This window comes from Hemiscyllium ocellatum, unplaced genomic scaffold (genome assembly GCF_020745735.1).
Source record: "Hemiscyllium ocellatum isolate sHemOce1 unplaced genomic scaffold, sHemOce1.pat.X.cur. scaffold_2797_pat_ctg1, whole genome shotgun sequence".
Lineage (NCBI taxonomy): Eukaryota > Metazoa > Chordata > Chondrichthyes > Orectolobiformes > Hemiscylliidae > Hemiscyllium > Hemiscyllium ocellatum.
In genome coordinates, this window is record NW_026868203.1 from 50761 (window position 1) to 65615 (window position 14855).

Here is a 14855-nt window from a genome sequence, read left to right on the forward strand (position 1 = left end):
GCTGGGGCAGAGAGCGAGAGCGACAGAGCTGGGGCAGAGAGCGAGAGCGACAGAGCTGGGGCAGAGAGCGAGAGCGACAGAGCTGGGGCAGAGAGCGAGAGCGACAGAGCTGGGGCAGAGAGCGAGAGCGACAGAGCTGGGGCAGAGAGCGAGAGCGACAGAGCTGGGGCAGAGAGCGAGAGCGACAGAGCTGGGGCAGAGAGCGAGAGCGACAGAGCTGGGGCAGAGAGCGAGAGCGACAGAGCTGGGGCAGAGAGCGAGAGCGACAGAGCTGGGGCAGAGAGCGAGAGCGACAGAGCTGGGGCAGAGAGCGAGAGCGACAGAGCTGGGGCAGAGAGCGAGAGCGAGAGCGACAGAGCTGGGGCAGAGAGCGAGAGCGACAGAGCTGGGGCAGAGAGCGAGAGCGACAGAGCTGGGGCAGAGAGCGAGAGCGACAGAGCTGGGGCAGAGAGCGAGAGCGACAGAGCTGGGGCGGAGAGCGAGAGCGACAGAGCTGGGGCAGAGAGCGAGAGCGACAGAGCTGGGGCAGAGAGCGAGAGCGACAGAGCTGGGGCAGAGAGCGAGAGCGACAGAGCTGGGGCAGAGAGCGAGAGCGAGAGCGACAGAGCTGGGGCAGAGAGCGAGAGCGACAGAGCTGGGGCAGAGAGCGAGAGCGACAGAGCTGGGGCAGAGAGCGAGAGCGACAGAGCTGGGGCAGAGAGCGAGAGCGACAGAGCTGGGGCGGAGAGCGAGAGCGACAGAGCTGGGGCGGAGAGCGAGAGCGACAGAGCTGGGGCAGAGAGCGAGAGCGACAGAGCTGGGGCAGAGAGCGAGAGCGACAGAGCTGGGGCAGAGAGCGAGAGCGACAGAGCTGGGGCAGAGAGCGAGAGCGACAGAGCTGGGGCAGAGAGCGAGAGCGACAGAGCTGGGGCAGAGAGCGAGAGCGACAGAGCTGGGGCAGAGAGCGAGAGCGACAGAGCTGGGGCGGAGAGCGAGAGCGACAGAGCTGGGGCAGAGAGCGAGAGCGACAGAGCTGGGGCAGAGAGCGAGAGCGACAGAGCTGGGGCAGAGAGCGAGAGCGACAGAGCTGGGGCAGAGAGCGAGAGCGACAGAGCTGGGGCAGAGAGCGAGAGCGACAGAGCTGGGGCAGAGAGCGAGAGCGACAGAGCTGGGGCAGAGAGCGAGAGCGACAGAGCTGGGGCAGAGAGCGAGAGCGACAGAGCTGGGGCAGAGAGCGAGAGCGACAGAGCTGGGGCAGAGAGCGAGAGCGACAGAGCTGGGGCAGAGAGCGAGAGCGACAGAGCTGGGGCAGAGAGCGAGAGCGACAGAGCTGGGGCAGAGAGCGAGAGCGACAGAGCTGGGGCAGAGAGCGAGAGCGACAGAGCTGGGGCAGAGAGCGAGAGCGACAGAGCTGGGGCGGAGAGCGAGAGCGACAGAGCTGGGGCGGAGAGCGAGAGCGACAGAGCTGGGGCGGAGAGCGAGAGCGACAGAGCTGGGGCGGAGAGCGAGAGCGACAGAGCTGGGGCGGAGAGCGAGAGCGACAGAGCTGGGGCGGAGAGCGAGAGCGACAGAGCTGGGGCGGAGAGCGAGAGCGACAGAGCTGGGGCGGAGAGCGAGAGCGACAGAGCTGGGGCGGAGAGCGAGAGCGACAGAGCTGGGGCGGAGAGCGAGAGCGACAGAGCTGGGGCGGAGAGCGAGAGCGACAGAGCTGGGGCGGAGAGCGAGAGCGACAGAGCTGGGGCGGAGAGCGAGAGCGACAGAGCTGGGGCGGAGAGCGAGAGCGACAGAGCTGGGGCGGAGAGCGAGAGCGACAGAGCTGGGGCGGAGAGCGAGAGCGACAGAGCTGGGGCGGAGAGCGAGAGCGACAGAGCTGGGGCGGAGAGCGAGAGCGACAGAGCTGGGGCAGAGAGCGAGAGCGACAGAGCTGGGGCAGAGAGCGAGAGCGACAGAGCTGGGGCAGAGAGCGAGAGCGACAGAGCTGGGGCAGAGAGCGAGAGCGACAGAGCTGGGGCAGAGAGCGAGAGCGACAGAGCTGGGGCAGAGAGCGAGAGCGACAGAGCTGGGGCAGAGAGCGAGAGCGACAGAGCTGGGGCAGAGAGCGAGAGCGACAGAGCTGGGGCAGAGAGCGAGAGCGACAGAGCTGGGGCAGAGAGCGAGAGCGACAGAGCTGGGGCAGAGAGCGAGAGCGACAGAGCTGGGGCAGAGAGCGAGAGCGACAGAGCTGGGGCAGAGAGCGAGAGCGACAGAGCTGGGGCAGAGAGCGAGAGCGACAGAGCTGGGGCAGAGAGCGAGAGCGACAGAGCTGGGGCAGAGAGCGAGAGCGACAGAGCTGGGGCAGAGAGCGAGAGCGACAGAGCTGGGGCAGAGAGCGAGAGCGACAGAGCTGGGGCAGAGAGCGAGAGCGACAGAGCTGGGGCAGAGAGCGAGAGCGACAGAGCTGGGGCAGAGAGCGAGAGCGACAGAGCTGGGGCAGAGAGCGAGAGCGACAGAGCTGGGGCAGAGAGCGAGAGCGACAGAGCTGGGGCAGAGAGCGAGAGCGACAGAGCTGGGGCAGAGAGCGAGAGCGACAGAGCTGGGGCAGAGCGAGAGCGAGAGCGACAGAGCTGGGGCAGAGAGCGAGAGCGACAGAGCTGGGGCAGAGAGCGAGAGCGACAGAGCTGGGGCAGAGAGCGAGAGCGACAGAGCTGGGGCAGAGAGCGAGAGCGACAGAGCTGGGGCAGAGAGCGAGAGCGACAGAGCTGGGGCTGAGAGCGAGAGCGACAGAGCTGGGGCTGAGAGCGAGAGCGACAGAGCTGGGGCTGAGAGCGAGAGCGACAGAGCTGGGGCGGAGAGCGAGAGCGACAGAGCTGGGGCTGAGAGCGAGAGCGACAGAGCTGGGGCTGAGAGCGAGAGCGACAGAGCTGGGGCTGAGAGCGAGAGCGACAGAGCTGGGGCTGAGAGCGAGAGCGACAGAGCTGGGGCTGAGAGCGAGAGCGACAGAGCTGGGGCAGAGAGCGAGAGCGACAGAGCTGGGGCAGAGAGCGAGAGCAAGAGCGACAGAGCTGGGGCAGAGAGCGAGAGCGACAGAGCTGGGGCAGAGAGCGAGAGCGACAGAGCTGGGGCAGAGAGCGAGAGCGAGAGCGACAGAGCTGCGGCAGAGAGCGAGAGCGACAGAGCTGGGGCAGAGAGCGAGAGCGACAGAGCTGGGGCAGAGAGCGAGAGCAAGAGCGACAGAGCTGGGGCAGAGAGCGAGAGCGACAGAGCTGGGGCAGAGAGCGAGAGCGACAGAGCTGGGGCAGAGAGCGAGAGCGAGAGCGACAGAGCTGCGGCAGAGAGCGAGAGCGACAGAGCTGGGGCAGAGAGCGAGAGAGACAGAGCTGGGGCAGAGAGCGAGAGCGACAGAGCTGGGGCAGAGAGAGAGAGCGAGAGCGACAGAGCTGGGGCAGAGAGCGAGAGCGACAGAGCTGGGGCGGAGAGCGAGAGCGACAGAGCTGGGGCGGAGAGCGAGAGCGACAGAGCTGGGGCAGAGAGCGAGAGCGACAGAGCTGGGGCAGAGAGCGAGAGCGACAGAGCTGGGGCAGAGAGCGAGAGCAAGAGCGACAGAGCTGGGGCAGAGAGCGAGAGCGACAGAGCTGGGGCAGAGAGCGAGAGCGACAGAGCTGGGGCAGAGAGCGAGAGCGAGCGAGAGCGACAGAGCTGCGGCAGAGAGCGAGAGCGACAGAGCTGGGGCAGAGAGCGAGAGAGACAGAGCTGGGGCAGAGAGCGAGAGAGACAGAGCTGGGGCAGAGAGCGAGAGCGAGAGAGCGACAGAGCTGGGGCAGAGAGCGAGAGCGACAGAGCTGGGGCAGAGAGCGAGAGCGACAGAGCTGGGGCGGAGAGCGAGAGCGACAGAGCTGGGGCAGAGAGAGAGAGCGACAGAGCTGGGGCAGAGAGCGAGAGCGACAGAGCTGGGGCAGAGAGCGAGAGCGACAGAGCTGGGGCAGAGAGCGAGAGCGACAGAGCTGGGGCAGAGCGCGAGAGCGACAGAGCTGGGGCAGAGAGCGAGAGCGACAGAGCTGGGGCGGAGAGCGAGAGCGACAGAGCTGGGGCGGAGAGCGAGAGCGACAGAGCTGGGGCGGAGAGCGAGAGCGACAGAGCTGGGGCGGAGAGCGAGAGCGACAGAGCTGGGGCAGAGAGCGAGAGCGACAGAGCTGGGGCAGAGAGCGAGAGCGACAGAGCTGGGGCAGAGAGCGAGAGCGACAGAGCTGGGGCAGAGCGAGAGCGACAGAGCTGGGGCAGAGCGAGAGCGACAGAGCTGGGGCAGAGCGAGAGCGACAGAGCTGGGGCAGAGAGCGAGAGCGACAGAGCTGGGGCCGAGAGCGAGAGCGACAGAGCTGGGGCAGAGAGCGAGAGCGACAGAGCTGGGGCAGAGAGCGAGAGCGACAGAGCTGGGGCAGAGAGCGAGAGCGACAGAGCTGGGGCAGAGAGCGAGAGCGAGAGCGACAGAGCTGGGGCAGAGAGCGAGAGCGACAGAGCTGGGGCAGAGAGCGAGAGCGAGAGCGACAGAGCTGGGGCGGAGAGCGAGAGCGACAGAGCTGGGGCAGAGAGCGAGAGCGACAGAGCTGGGGCAGAGAGCGAGAGCGAGAGCGACAGAGCTGGGGCGGAGAGCGAGAGCGAGAGCGACAGAGCTGGGGCAGAGAGCGAGAGCGACAGAGCTGGGGCAGAGAGCGAGAGCGACAGAGCTGGGGCAGAGAGCGAGAGCGACAGAGCTGGGGCAGAGAGCGAGAGCGACAGAGCTGGGGCAGAGAGCGAGAGCGACAGAGCTGGGGCAGAGAGCGAGAGCGACAGAGCTGGGGCAGAGAGCGAGAGCGACAGAGCTGGGGCAGAGAGCGAGAGCGACAGAGCTGGGGCAGAGAGCGAGAGCGACAGAGCTGGGGCAGAGAGCGAGAGCGACAGAGCTGGGGCAGAGAGCGAGAGCGACAGAGCTGGGGCAGAGAGCGAGAGCGACAGAGCTGGGGCAGAGAGCGAGAGCGACAGAGCTGGGGCAGAGAGCGAGAGCGACAGAGCTGGGGCGGAGAGCGAGAGCGACAGAGCTGGGGCAGAGCGAGAGCGACAGAGCTGGGGCAGAGAGCGAGAGCGACAGAGCTGGGGCAGAGAGCGAGAGCGACAGAGCTGGGGCGGAGAGCGAGAGCGACAGAGCTGGGGCAGAGAGCGAGAGCGACAGAGCTGGGGCAGAGAGCGAGAGCGACAGAGCTGGGGCAGAGAGCGAGAGCGAGAGCGACAGAGCTGGGGCAGAGAGCGAGAGCGAGAGCGACAGAGCTGGGGCAGAGAGAGAGAGAGACAGAGCTGGGGCGGAGAGAGTGTGAGCGCAGATAGTGGGGGTAGAGTGAACAGAGGAGCACAACGCAGGTAGTGAACACAGGGTAGAGAGCGCACTGGGGTGGGGTTAGAGACCACAAAGAAAACAGTGCACAGTGAGAGGGGACAGTGCAGGGAGAATGGTGCGTGGGTGGGGAGGGGGGGGGGAAGAGGGAGAATGGTGTGGGTGGGGTGGAGGGGGGAGAGGGAGAATGGTGTGGGTGGGGAGGGGGGGAAGAGGGAGAATGGTGCGTGGGTGGGGAGGGGGAGAATGGTGTGGGTGGGGGTGGAGGGGGGAGGGGGAGATGGTGTGTGGGTGGGGAGGGGAGAGGGAGAGCGCGCAGGGAGGGGAGTGTGTGTTCCGGGCTGTCTCTTCTCCCTGAGTGACGGTCTCTCTCTCCCCTCTCCCCCCCCCCCCCCCAGGGGCCCTGCCGATTATATACTGCACCTTACTGTGTTACCCGACCGTCCGCAGCGTGGCGTTGTTACTCTACATCCTGCTGTCCTCCTACGTGATATACTGCGCCGTCAGCGCCCAGAGTAACGTCACGCGGCTCCGATCGTTCGCCTGGCAGGCCTGCTATCGCTTCCTCTTCTTCTACCTTCGGTACCTGGAGGTGGGGGCTGGCAGTCCCACCTCACTGCGGAACTACCTGGTGATGGACGCTCTCGCCATCCTGGGCGGTTTCATCAACATCGTGCGCGTGCCCGAGCGCTGGATGCCCGGGAAGTTTGACTACTGCTGTAACAGCCACCAGATAATGCACGTGCTAGTGGTGGCCAGTATCCTGTACCTGCACTGGGGGGTAGTCGATGATCTGGCCTCGATCAGCCGCTCCCCCTGCCTGCCCCACTGACCCTTCCTGCTCCACCTCCTCCCCCTCTCCCTGTCCCTCTGTGCTCTCTCTCTCTCTATCCCCATGCCTCCTCTCTATCTATCCATCTTTCTTATCCCCTTTCCATCGTTCCCCCTCTTCTCCATTTCCCTGACCAGCGTCAGGGGGGTTTTCTCCTGCTCGGGGAACGGGGTTGTACCTCCCTCGCTGATTCCACTCCTCCCGGAGTCCATCCCGACGCCAGGCACACGTGCAATATTTTGTAAAAAGGGCTGTCGTATTCTTTTTATTTTGTATTTGAACAAACGAAACGAGGTGGGATCCCGGTAAAACGACGGGTCGCAGCAGCAGAGCCAGGAGGCCACCTCCGTGCTGGGGACACACACACACACCATTTCCCAATTTTTGTACAAAGCCGTCGCTCCTCTGGCAGACGAAGGCGAGAGGGACAGTTCAGCGCAGAGTGTGCGCAGCAGGTTGTTTGCAGGACTTCAAACTCCAGCTCGTTCGACACACGCCACGTCCACTGAATCCTCCACCCTCACGCTCCCTCCCTCCCTCTATCCCCCTTTCCCTCACCCACGCCAACCCTTGCTCTCTCCCTCCTTCCCAGTGCCCATTGCGTGGCTCCCAAAACAGCGAAAGAACACACTGGAACACCGAAACAGTGTTATTCAACAAACAGATATGTTTACAAACCCGGGAGAATAAATTTAATAGGAAAGGGCGCCTTTGGATCCCTCCTCTGTTTGTGATTCTCTGGCCGGGGATGACCGTGATAACTCGGGGTGTCGGGACAGAATGTACCTTTAACCCCATGTCAGCAACAGGCTGTGGGGACAGTGTAGAGGGAGCTTTACTCTGTAACTAACCCCGTGCTGTCCCTGGGATGGGGTGACAGTGTAGAGGGAGCTTTACTCTGTATCTAACCCCGTGCTGTCCCTGGGATGGGGTGAAGTGTAGAGGGAGCTTTACTCTGTATCTAACCCCGTGCTGTCCCTGGGATGGAGGGACAGTGTAGAGGGAGCTTTACTCTGTATCTAACGCTGTGCTGTCCCTGGGATGGGGGGGGGGGGGGGGAGACAGTGTAGAGGGAGCTTTACTCTGTATCTAACGCCGTGCTGTCCCTGGGATGGGTGGACAGTGTAGAGGGAGCTTTACTCTGTATCTAACCCCGTGCTGTCCCTGTCCCTGGGATGGGTGGACAGTGTAGAGGGAGCTTTACTCTGTATCTAACGCCGTGCTGTCCCTGGGATGGGGGGGGACAGTGTAGAGGGAGCTTTACTCTGTATCTAACCCGGTGCTGTCCCTGTCCCTGGGATGGGGGGACCAGTACAGGAGAGCCTCCCCCTGACCTGGTGCTGTCGAGGGAGAGTCGATCAGTAAAGGTCCTGCAGAAATCCTTTATTGGTATGGTACAGCTATTTACACGGGGGGGGGGGACAGCAGGACATCGCACGGGACAGCAGGTCGCACACACTCCGAATCCCAGGGCTCCTTCCTGACGGGACACCGAGAGAGAGGGAGAGGGGGGACAACAGACAGGGACGGAGTGGTACACACATGGGGACAGAGAGAGGGAGAGACAATACAGACAGGAATCTGGTCAGTGTTCATTTCAATCCACCCTGCTCTCAACATCATCTCGCGGGGCTCCCTCGGCGCTGACCCTCCCACAGTGCGGGGCTCCCTCGGCGCTGACCCTCCCACAGTGCGGGGCTCCCTCGGCGCTGACCCTCCCACAGTGCGGGGCTCCCTCGGCGCTGACCCTCCCACAGTGCGGGGCTCCCTCGGCGCTGACCCTCCCACAGTGCGGGGCTCCCTCGGCGCTCACCCTCCCACAGCGCTCACCCTCCCACAGCGCGGGGCTCCCTCGGCGCTGACCCTCCCACAGTGCGGGGCTCCCTCGGCGCTGACCCTCCCACAGTGCGGGGGGCTCCCTCGGCGCTGACCCTCCCACAGTGCGGGGCTCCCTCGGCGCTGACCCTCCCACAGTGCGGGGCTCCCTCGGCGCCGACGCTCCCACAGCGCGGGGCTCCCTCGGCGCTGACCCTCCCACAGCGCGGGGCTCCCTCGGCGCTGACCCTCCCACAGCGCGGGGCTCCCTCGGCGCTCACCCTCCCACAGCGCTCACCCTCCCACAGCGCGGGGCTCCCTCGGCGCTGACCCTCCCACAGTGCGGGGCTCCCTCGGCGCTGACCCTCCCACAGTGCGGGGCTCCCTCGGCGCTCACCCTCCCACAGCGCTCACCCTCCCACAGTGCGGGGGGCTCCCTCGGCGCTGACCCTCCCACAGTGCGGGGCTCCCTCGGCGCTGACCCTCCCTCCTCCCCGAGCCGACATTACCACCCACCAAGAGTCGAGGGGCACAGACTGAGGCGGGTTGGAGAGGGGGGCAGGTGCCCTCAGTCACACTCCATCGACTGGTCGAAGAGGCTGAGGAGGTTCCTGGGCATGAAGAGGGCGGTGCCAGCTGCCTGCCCCTCATCCTCGACATTCGGCTGGGGGGCAGCAGGTGGGTACACCTGGCACGGAGAATCCTGGCTGATCCCGCTCAAGTTCGGGCTCCCCTTCCAGACAGACCTGCAGAATGTTCCAGACACCAGCCATTACCATCACTGCTCAGCGGACCCCCACCCCTGAACACCTCGATTAGATTCCAGTCTGTAACTCCCTCCCCGGGGAGCTGTTCTTCTGTATATAAACCCACCCCGAACCCCTCGATTAGATTCCAGTCTGTAACTCCCTCCCGGGGAGCTGTTATTCTGTATATAAACCCCACCCCGAACCCCTCGATTAGATTCCAGTCTGTAACTCCCTCCCGGGGAGCTGTTATTCTGTATATAAACGCACCCCGAACCCCTCGATTAGATTCCAGTCTGTAACTCCCACCCGGGGAGCTGTTATTCTGTATATAAACCCACCCCGAACCCCTCGATTAGATTCCAGTCTGTAACTCCCTCCCGGGGAGCTGTTATTCTGTATATAAACCCCCCCGAACACCTCGATTAGATTCCAGTCTGTAACTCCCTCCCGGGGAGCTGTTATTCTGTATATAAACCCACCCCGAACCCCTCGATTAGATTCCAGTCTGTAACTCCCTCCCAGGGGAGCTGTTATTCTGTATATAAACCACCCCGAACCCCTCGATTAGATTCCAGTCTGTAACTCCCTCCCTGGGGAGCTGTTATTCTGTATATAAACCCCACCCGAACCCCTCGATTAGATTCCAGTCTGTAACTCCCTCCCGGGGAGCTGTTATTCTGTATATACACCCCACCCCGAACCCCTCGATTAGATTCCAGTCTGTAACTCCCTCCCGGGGAGCTGTTATTCTGTATATAAACCACCCCGAACCCCTCGATTAGATTCCGGTCTGTAACTCGCTCCCGGGGAGCTGTTATTCTGTATATAAACCCCCCCGAACCCCTCGATTAGATTCCAGTCTGTAACTCCCTCCCGGGGAGCTGTTATTCTGTATTTAAACCACTCCGAACCCCTCGATTAGATTCCGGTCTGTAACTCCGTCCCCGGGGTATCTGTTATTCTGTATATAAACCCCCCCGAACCCCTCGATTAGATTCCAGTCTGTAACTCCCTCCCCGGGGAGCTGTTATTCTGTATATAAACCACCCCGAACCCCTCGATTAGATTCCAGTCTGTAACTCCCTCCCCGGGGAGCTGTTATTCTGTATATAAACCCCACCCGAACCCCTCGATTAGATTCCAGTCTGTAACTCCCTCCCCGGGGAGCTGTTATTCTGTATATAAACCCACCCCGAACCCCTCGATTAGATTCCAGTCTGTAACTCCCTCCCCGGGGTATCTGTTATTCTGTATATAAACCCACCCCGAACCCCTCGATTAGATTCCAGTCTGTAACTCCCTCCCAGGGGAGCTGATATTCTGTATATAAACCACCCCGAACCCCTCGATTAGATTCCAGTCTGTAACTCCCTCCCGGGGAGCTGTTATTCTGTATATAGACTACCCCGAACCCCTCGATTAGATACCAGTCTGTAACTCCCTCCCCGGGAGCTGTTATTCTGTATATAAACCCCCCCGAACCCCTCGATTAGATTCCAGTCTGTAACCCCCTCCCGGGGAGCTGTTATTCTGTATATAAACCCACCCCGAACCCCTCGATTAGATTCCAGTCTGTAACTCCCTCCCGGGGAGCTGTTATTCTGTATATAAACCACCCCGAACCCCTCGATTAGATTCCAGTCTGTAACTCCCTCCCGGGGAGCTGTTATTCTGTATTTAAACCACTCCGAACCCCTCGATTAGATTCCAGTCTGTAACTCCCTCCCGGGAGCTGTTATTCTGTATTTAAACCACTCCGAACCCCTCGATTAGATTCCGGTCTGTAACTCCCTCCCCGGGGTAGCTGTTATTCTGTATATAAACCACCCCGAACCCCTTGATTAGATTCCAGTCTGTAACTCCCTCCCTGGGGAGCTGTTATTCTGTATATAAACCCACCCCGAACCCCTCGATTAGATTCCAGTCTGTAACTCCCTCCCCGGGGAGCTGTTATTCTGTATATAAACCCCACCCGAACCCCTCGATTAGATTCCAGTCTGTAACTCCCTCCCGGGAGCTGTTATTCTGTATATAAACCCCCCCGAACCCCTCGATCAGATTCCAGTCTGGAACTCCCTCCCGGGAGCTGTTATTCTGTATATAAACCCCACCCGAACCCCTCGATTAGATTCCAGTCTGTAACTCCCTCCCGGGGAGCTGTTATTCTGTATATAAACCCCCCGAACCCCTCGATTAGATTCCAGTCTGTAACTCCCTCCCGGGGAGCTGTTATTCTGTATATAAACCCACCCGAACCCCTCGATTAGATTCCAGTCTGTAACTCCCTCCCCGGGAGCTGTTATTCTGTATATAAACCCCAACCCGAACCCCTCGATTAGATTCCAGTCTGTAACTCCCTCCCAGGGGAGCTGTTATTCTGTATATAAACCACCCCGAACCCCTCGATTAGATTCCAGTCTGTCACTCCCTCCCCGGGGAGCTGTTATTCTGTATATAAACCATCCCGAACCCCTCGATTAGATTCCAGTCTGTAACTCCCTCCCGGGGTATCTGTTATTCTGTATATAAACCCACCCCGAACCCCTTGATTAGATTCCAGTCTGTAACTCCCTCCCGGGGAGCTGTTATTCTGTATATAAACCCCACCCGAACCCCTCGATTAGATTCCAGTCTGTAACTCCCTCCCGGGGAGCTGTTATTCTGTATATAAACCATCCCGAACCCCTCGATTAGATTCCAGTCTGTAACTCCCTCCCGGGGAGCTGTTATTCTGTATATAAACCAACCCGAACCCCTCGATTAGATTCCAGTCTGTAACTCCCTCCCCGGGAGCTGTTATTCTGTATATAAACCAACCCGAACCCCTCGATTAGATACCAGTCTGTAACTCCCTCCCCGGGGGGCTGTTATTCTGTATATAAACCCCCCCGAACCCCTCGATTAGATTCCAGTCTGTAACCCCCTCCCGGGGAGCTGTTATTCTGTATATACACCCCACCCCGAACCCCTCGATTAGATTCCAGTCTGTAACTCCCTCCCGGGGAGCTGTTATTCTGTATATAAACCACCCCGAACCCCTCGATTAGATTCCAGTCTGTAACTCCCTCCCGGGAGCTGTTATTCTGTATATAAACTACCCCGAACCCCTCGATTAGATACCAGTCTGTAACTCCCTCCCCGGGGAGCTGTTATTCTGTATATAAACCCCCCCGAACCCCTCGATTAGATTCCAGTCTGTAACTCCCTCCCGGGAGCTGTTATTCTGTATATAAACCCACCCCGAACCCCTCGATTAGATTCCAGTCTGTAACTCCCTCCCGGGAGCTGTTATTCTGTATATAAACCACCCCGAACCCCTCGATTAGATTCCAGTCTGTAACTCCCTCCCGGGGAGCTGTTATTCTGTATTTAAACCACTCCGAACCCCTCGATTAGATTCCAGTCTGTAACTCCCTCCCGGAGAGCTGTTATTCTGTATTTAAACCACTCCGAACCCCTCGATTAGATTCCGGTCTGTAACTCCCTCCCCGGGTAGCTGTTATTCTGTATATAAACCACCCCGAACCCCTGATTAGATTCCAGTCTGTAACTCCCTCCCTGGGGAGCTGTTATTCTGTATATAAACCCACCCCGAACCCCTCGATTAGATTCCAGTCTGTAACTCCCTCCCCGGGAGCTGTTATTCTGTATATAAACCCACCCCGAACCCCTCGATTAGATTCCAGTCTGTAACTCCCTCCCGGGGGAGCTGTTATTCTGTATATAAACCCCCCCGAACCCCTCGATTAGATTCCAGTCTGTAACTCCCTCCCGGGGTAGCTGTTATTCTGTATATAAACCACCCTGAACCCCTCGATTAGATTCCAGTCTGTAACTCCCTCCGCGGGGAGCTGTTATTCTGTATATAAACCCCACCCCCGAACCCCTCGATTAGATTCCAGTCTGTAACTCCCTCCCCGGGGAGCTGTTATTCTGTATATAAACCACCCCGAACCCCTCGATTAGATTCCAGTCTGTAACTCCCTCCCCGGGGAGCTGTTATTCTGTATATAAACCACCCCGAACCCCTCGATTAGATTCCAGTCTGTAACTCCCTCCCCGGGGAGCTGTTATTCTGTATATAAACCCCACCCGAACCCCTCGATTAGATTCCAGTCTGTAACTCCCTCCCGGGGGAGCTGTTATTCTGTATATAAACCCCCCCGAACCCCTCGATTAGATTCCAGTCTGTAACTCCCTCCCGGGGAGCTGTTATTCTGTATATAAACCCCCCGAACCCCTCGATTAGATTCCAGTCTGTAACTCCCTCCCGGGGAGCTGTTATTCTGTATATAAACCCCAACCCGAACCCCTCGATTAGATTCCAGTCTGTAACTCCCTCCCCGGGGAGCTGTTATTCTGTATATAAACCCACCCCGAACCCCTCGATTAGATTCCAGTCTGGAACTCCCTCCCAGGGGAGCTGTTATTCTGTATATAAACCACCCCGAACCCCTCGATTAGATTCCAGTCTGTCACTCCCTCCCCGGGAGCTGTTATTCTGTATATAAACCATCCCGAACCCCTCGATTAGATTCCAGTCTGTAACTCCCTCCCGGGGTAGCTGTTATTCTGTATATAAACCCACCCCGAACCCCTCGATTAGATTCCAGTCTGTAACTCCCTCCCGGGAGCTGTTATTCTGTATATAAACCCCAACCCGAACCCCTCGATTAGATTCCAGTCTGTAACTCCCTCCCCGGGGAGCTGTTATTCTGTATATAAACCCCAACCCAAACCCCTCGATTAGATTCCAGTCTGTAACTCCCTCCCAGGGGAGCTGTTATTCTGTATATAAACCACCCCGAACCCCTCGATTAGATTCCAGTCTGTAACTCCCTCCCCGGGAGCTGTTATTCTGTATATAAACCCCCCCGAAACACCTCGATTAGATTCCAGTCTGTAACTCCCTCCCGGGGAGCTGTTATTCTGTATATAAACCCCCCCCGAACCCCTCGATTAGATTCCAGTCTGTAACTCCCTCCCGGGAGCTGTTATTCTGTATATAAACCCCACCCGAACCCCTCGATTAGATTCCAGTCTGTAACTCCCTCCAGGGGAGCTGTTATTCTGTATATAAACCACCCCGAACCCCTCGATTAGATTCCAGTCTGTAACTCCCTCCCTGACGGGAGCTGTTATTCTGTATATAAACCCCACCCGAACCCCTCGATTAGATTCCAGTCTGTAACCCCCTCCCGGGGTATCTGTTATTGTGTATATAAACCCACCCGAACCCCTCGATTAGATTCCAGTCTGTAACTCCCTCCCCGGGGAGCTGTTATTCTGTATATATATAAACCACCCCGAACCCTCGATTAGATTCCAGTCTGTAACTCCCTCCCCGGGGAGCTGTTATTCTGTATATAAACCACCCCGAACCCCTCGATTAGATTCCAGTCTGTAACTCCCTCCCGGGGAGCTGTTATTCTGTATATAAACCCACCCCGAACCCCTCGATTAGATTCCAGTCTGTAACTCCCTCCCGGGGAGCTGTTATTCTGTATATACACCACCCCGAACCCCTCGATTAGATTCCAGTCTGTAACTCCCTCCCGGGAGCTGTTATTCTGTATATAAACCCACCCGAACCCCTCGATTAGATTCCAGTCTGTAACTCCCTCCCGGGGAGCTGTTATTCTGTATATAAACCCCCCCGAACCCCTCGATTAGATTCCAGTCTGTAACTCCCTCCCGGGGAGCTGTTATTCTGTATATAAACCACTCCGAACCCCTCGATTAGATTCCAGTCTGTAACTCCCTCCCGGGTAGCTGTTATTCTGTATATAAACCACCCCGAACCCCTCGATTAGATTCCAGTCTGTAACTCCCTCCCCGGGGAGCTGTTATTCTGTATATAAACCCCCCCGAACCCCTCGATTAGATTCCAGTCTGTAACTCCCTCCCCGGGGAGCTGTTATTCTGTATATAAACCACCCCGAACCCCTCGATTAGATTCCAGTCTGTAACTCCCTCCCCGGGGAGCTGTTATTCTGTATATAAACCCACCCCGAACCCCTCGATTAGATTCCAGTCTGTAACTCCCTCCCGGGGAGCTGTTATTCTGTATATAAACCCACCCCGAACCCCTCGATTAGATTCCAGTCTGTAACTCCCTCCCCGGGGAGCTGTTATTCTG

The 14855-nt window shown here is 59.1% G+C and overlaps 1 protein-coding gene across 1 annotated transcript in view; it reads left to right on the forward strand.

Moving 5' to 3' along the window:
- LOC132812495 (progestin and adipoQ receptor family member 4-like) overlaps window positions 1-6877 on the forward strand; it is a 37549-nt gene extending 30672 nt beyond the window's left edge. The window contains exon 3 of the mRNA XM_060822957.1: window positions 5719-6877. Within this exon, the coding sequence (XP_060678940.1) occupies window positions 5719-6152 (434 nt within the window). The 3' untranslated portion in view covers window positions 6153-6877. The remainder of the gene's footprint in view (window positions 1-5718) is intronic.
- Window positions 6878-14855: the final 7978 nt, after the last annotated feature.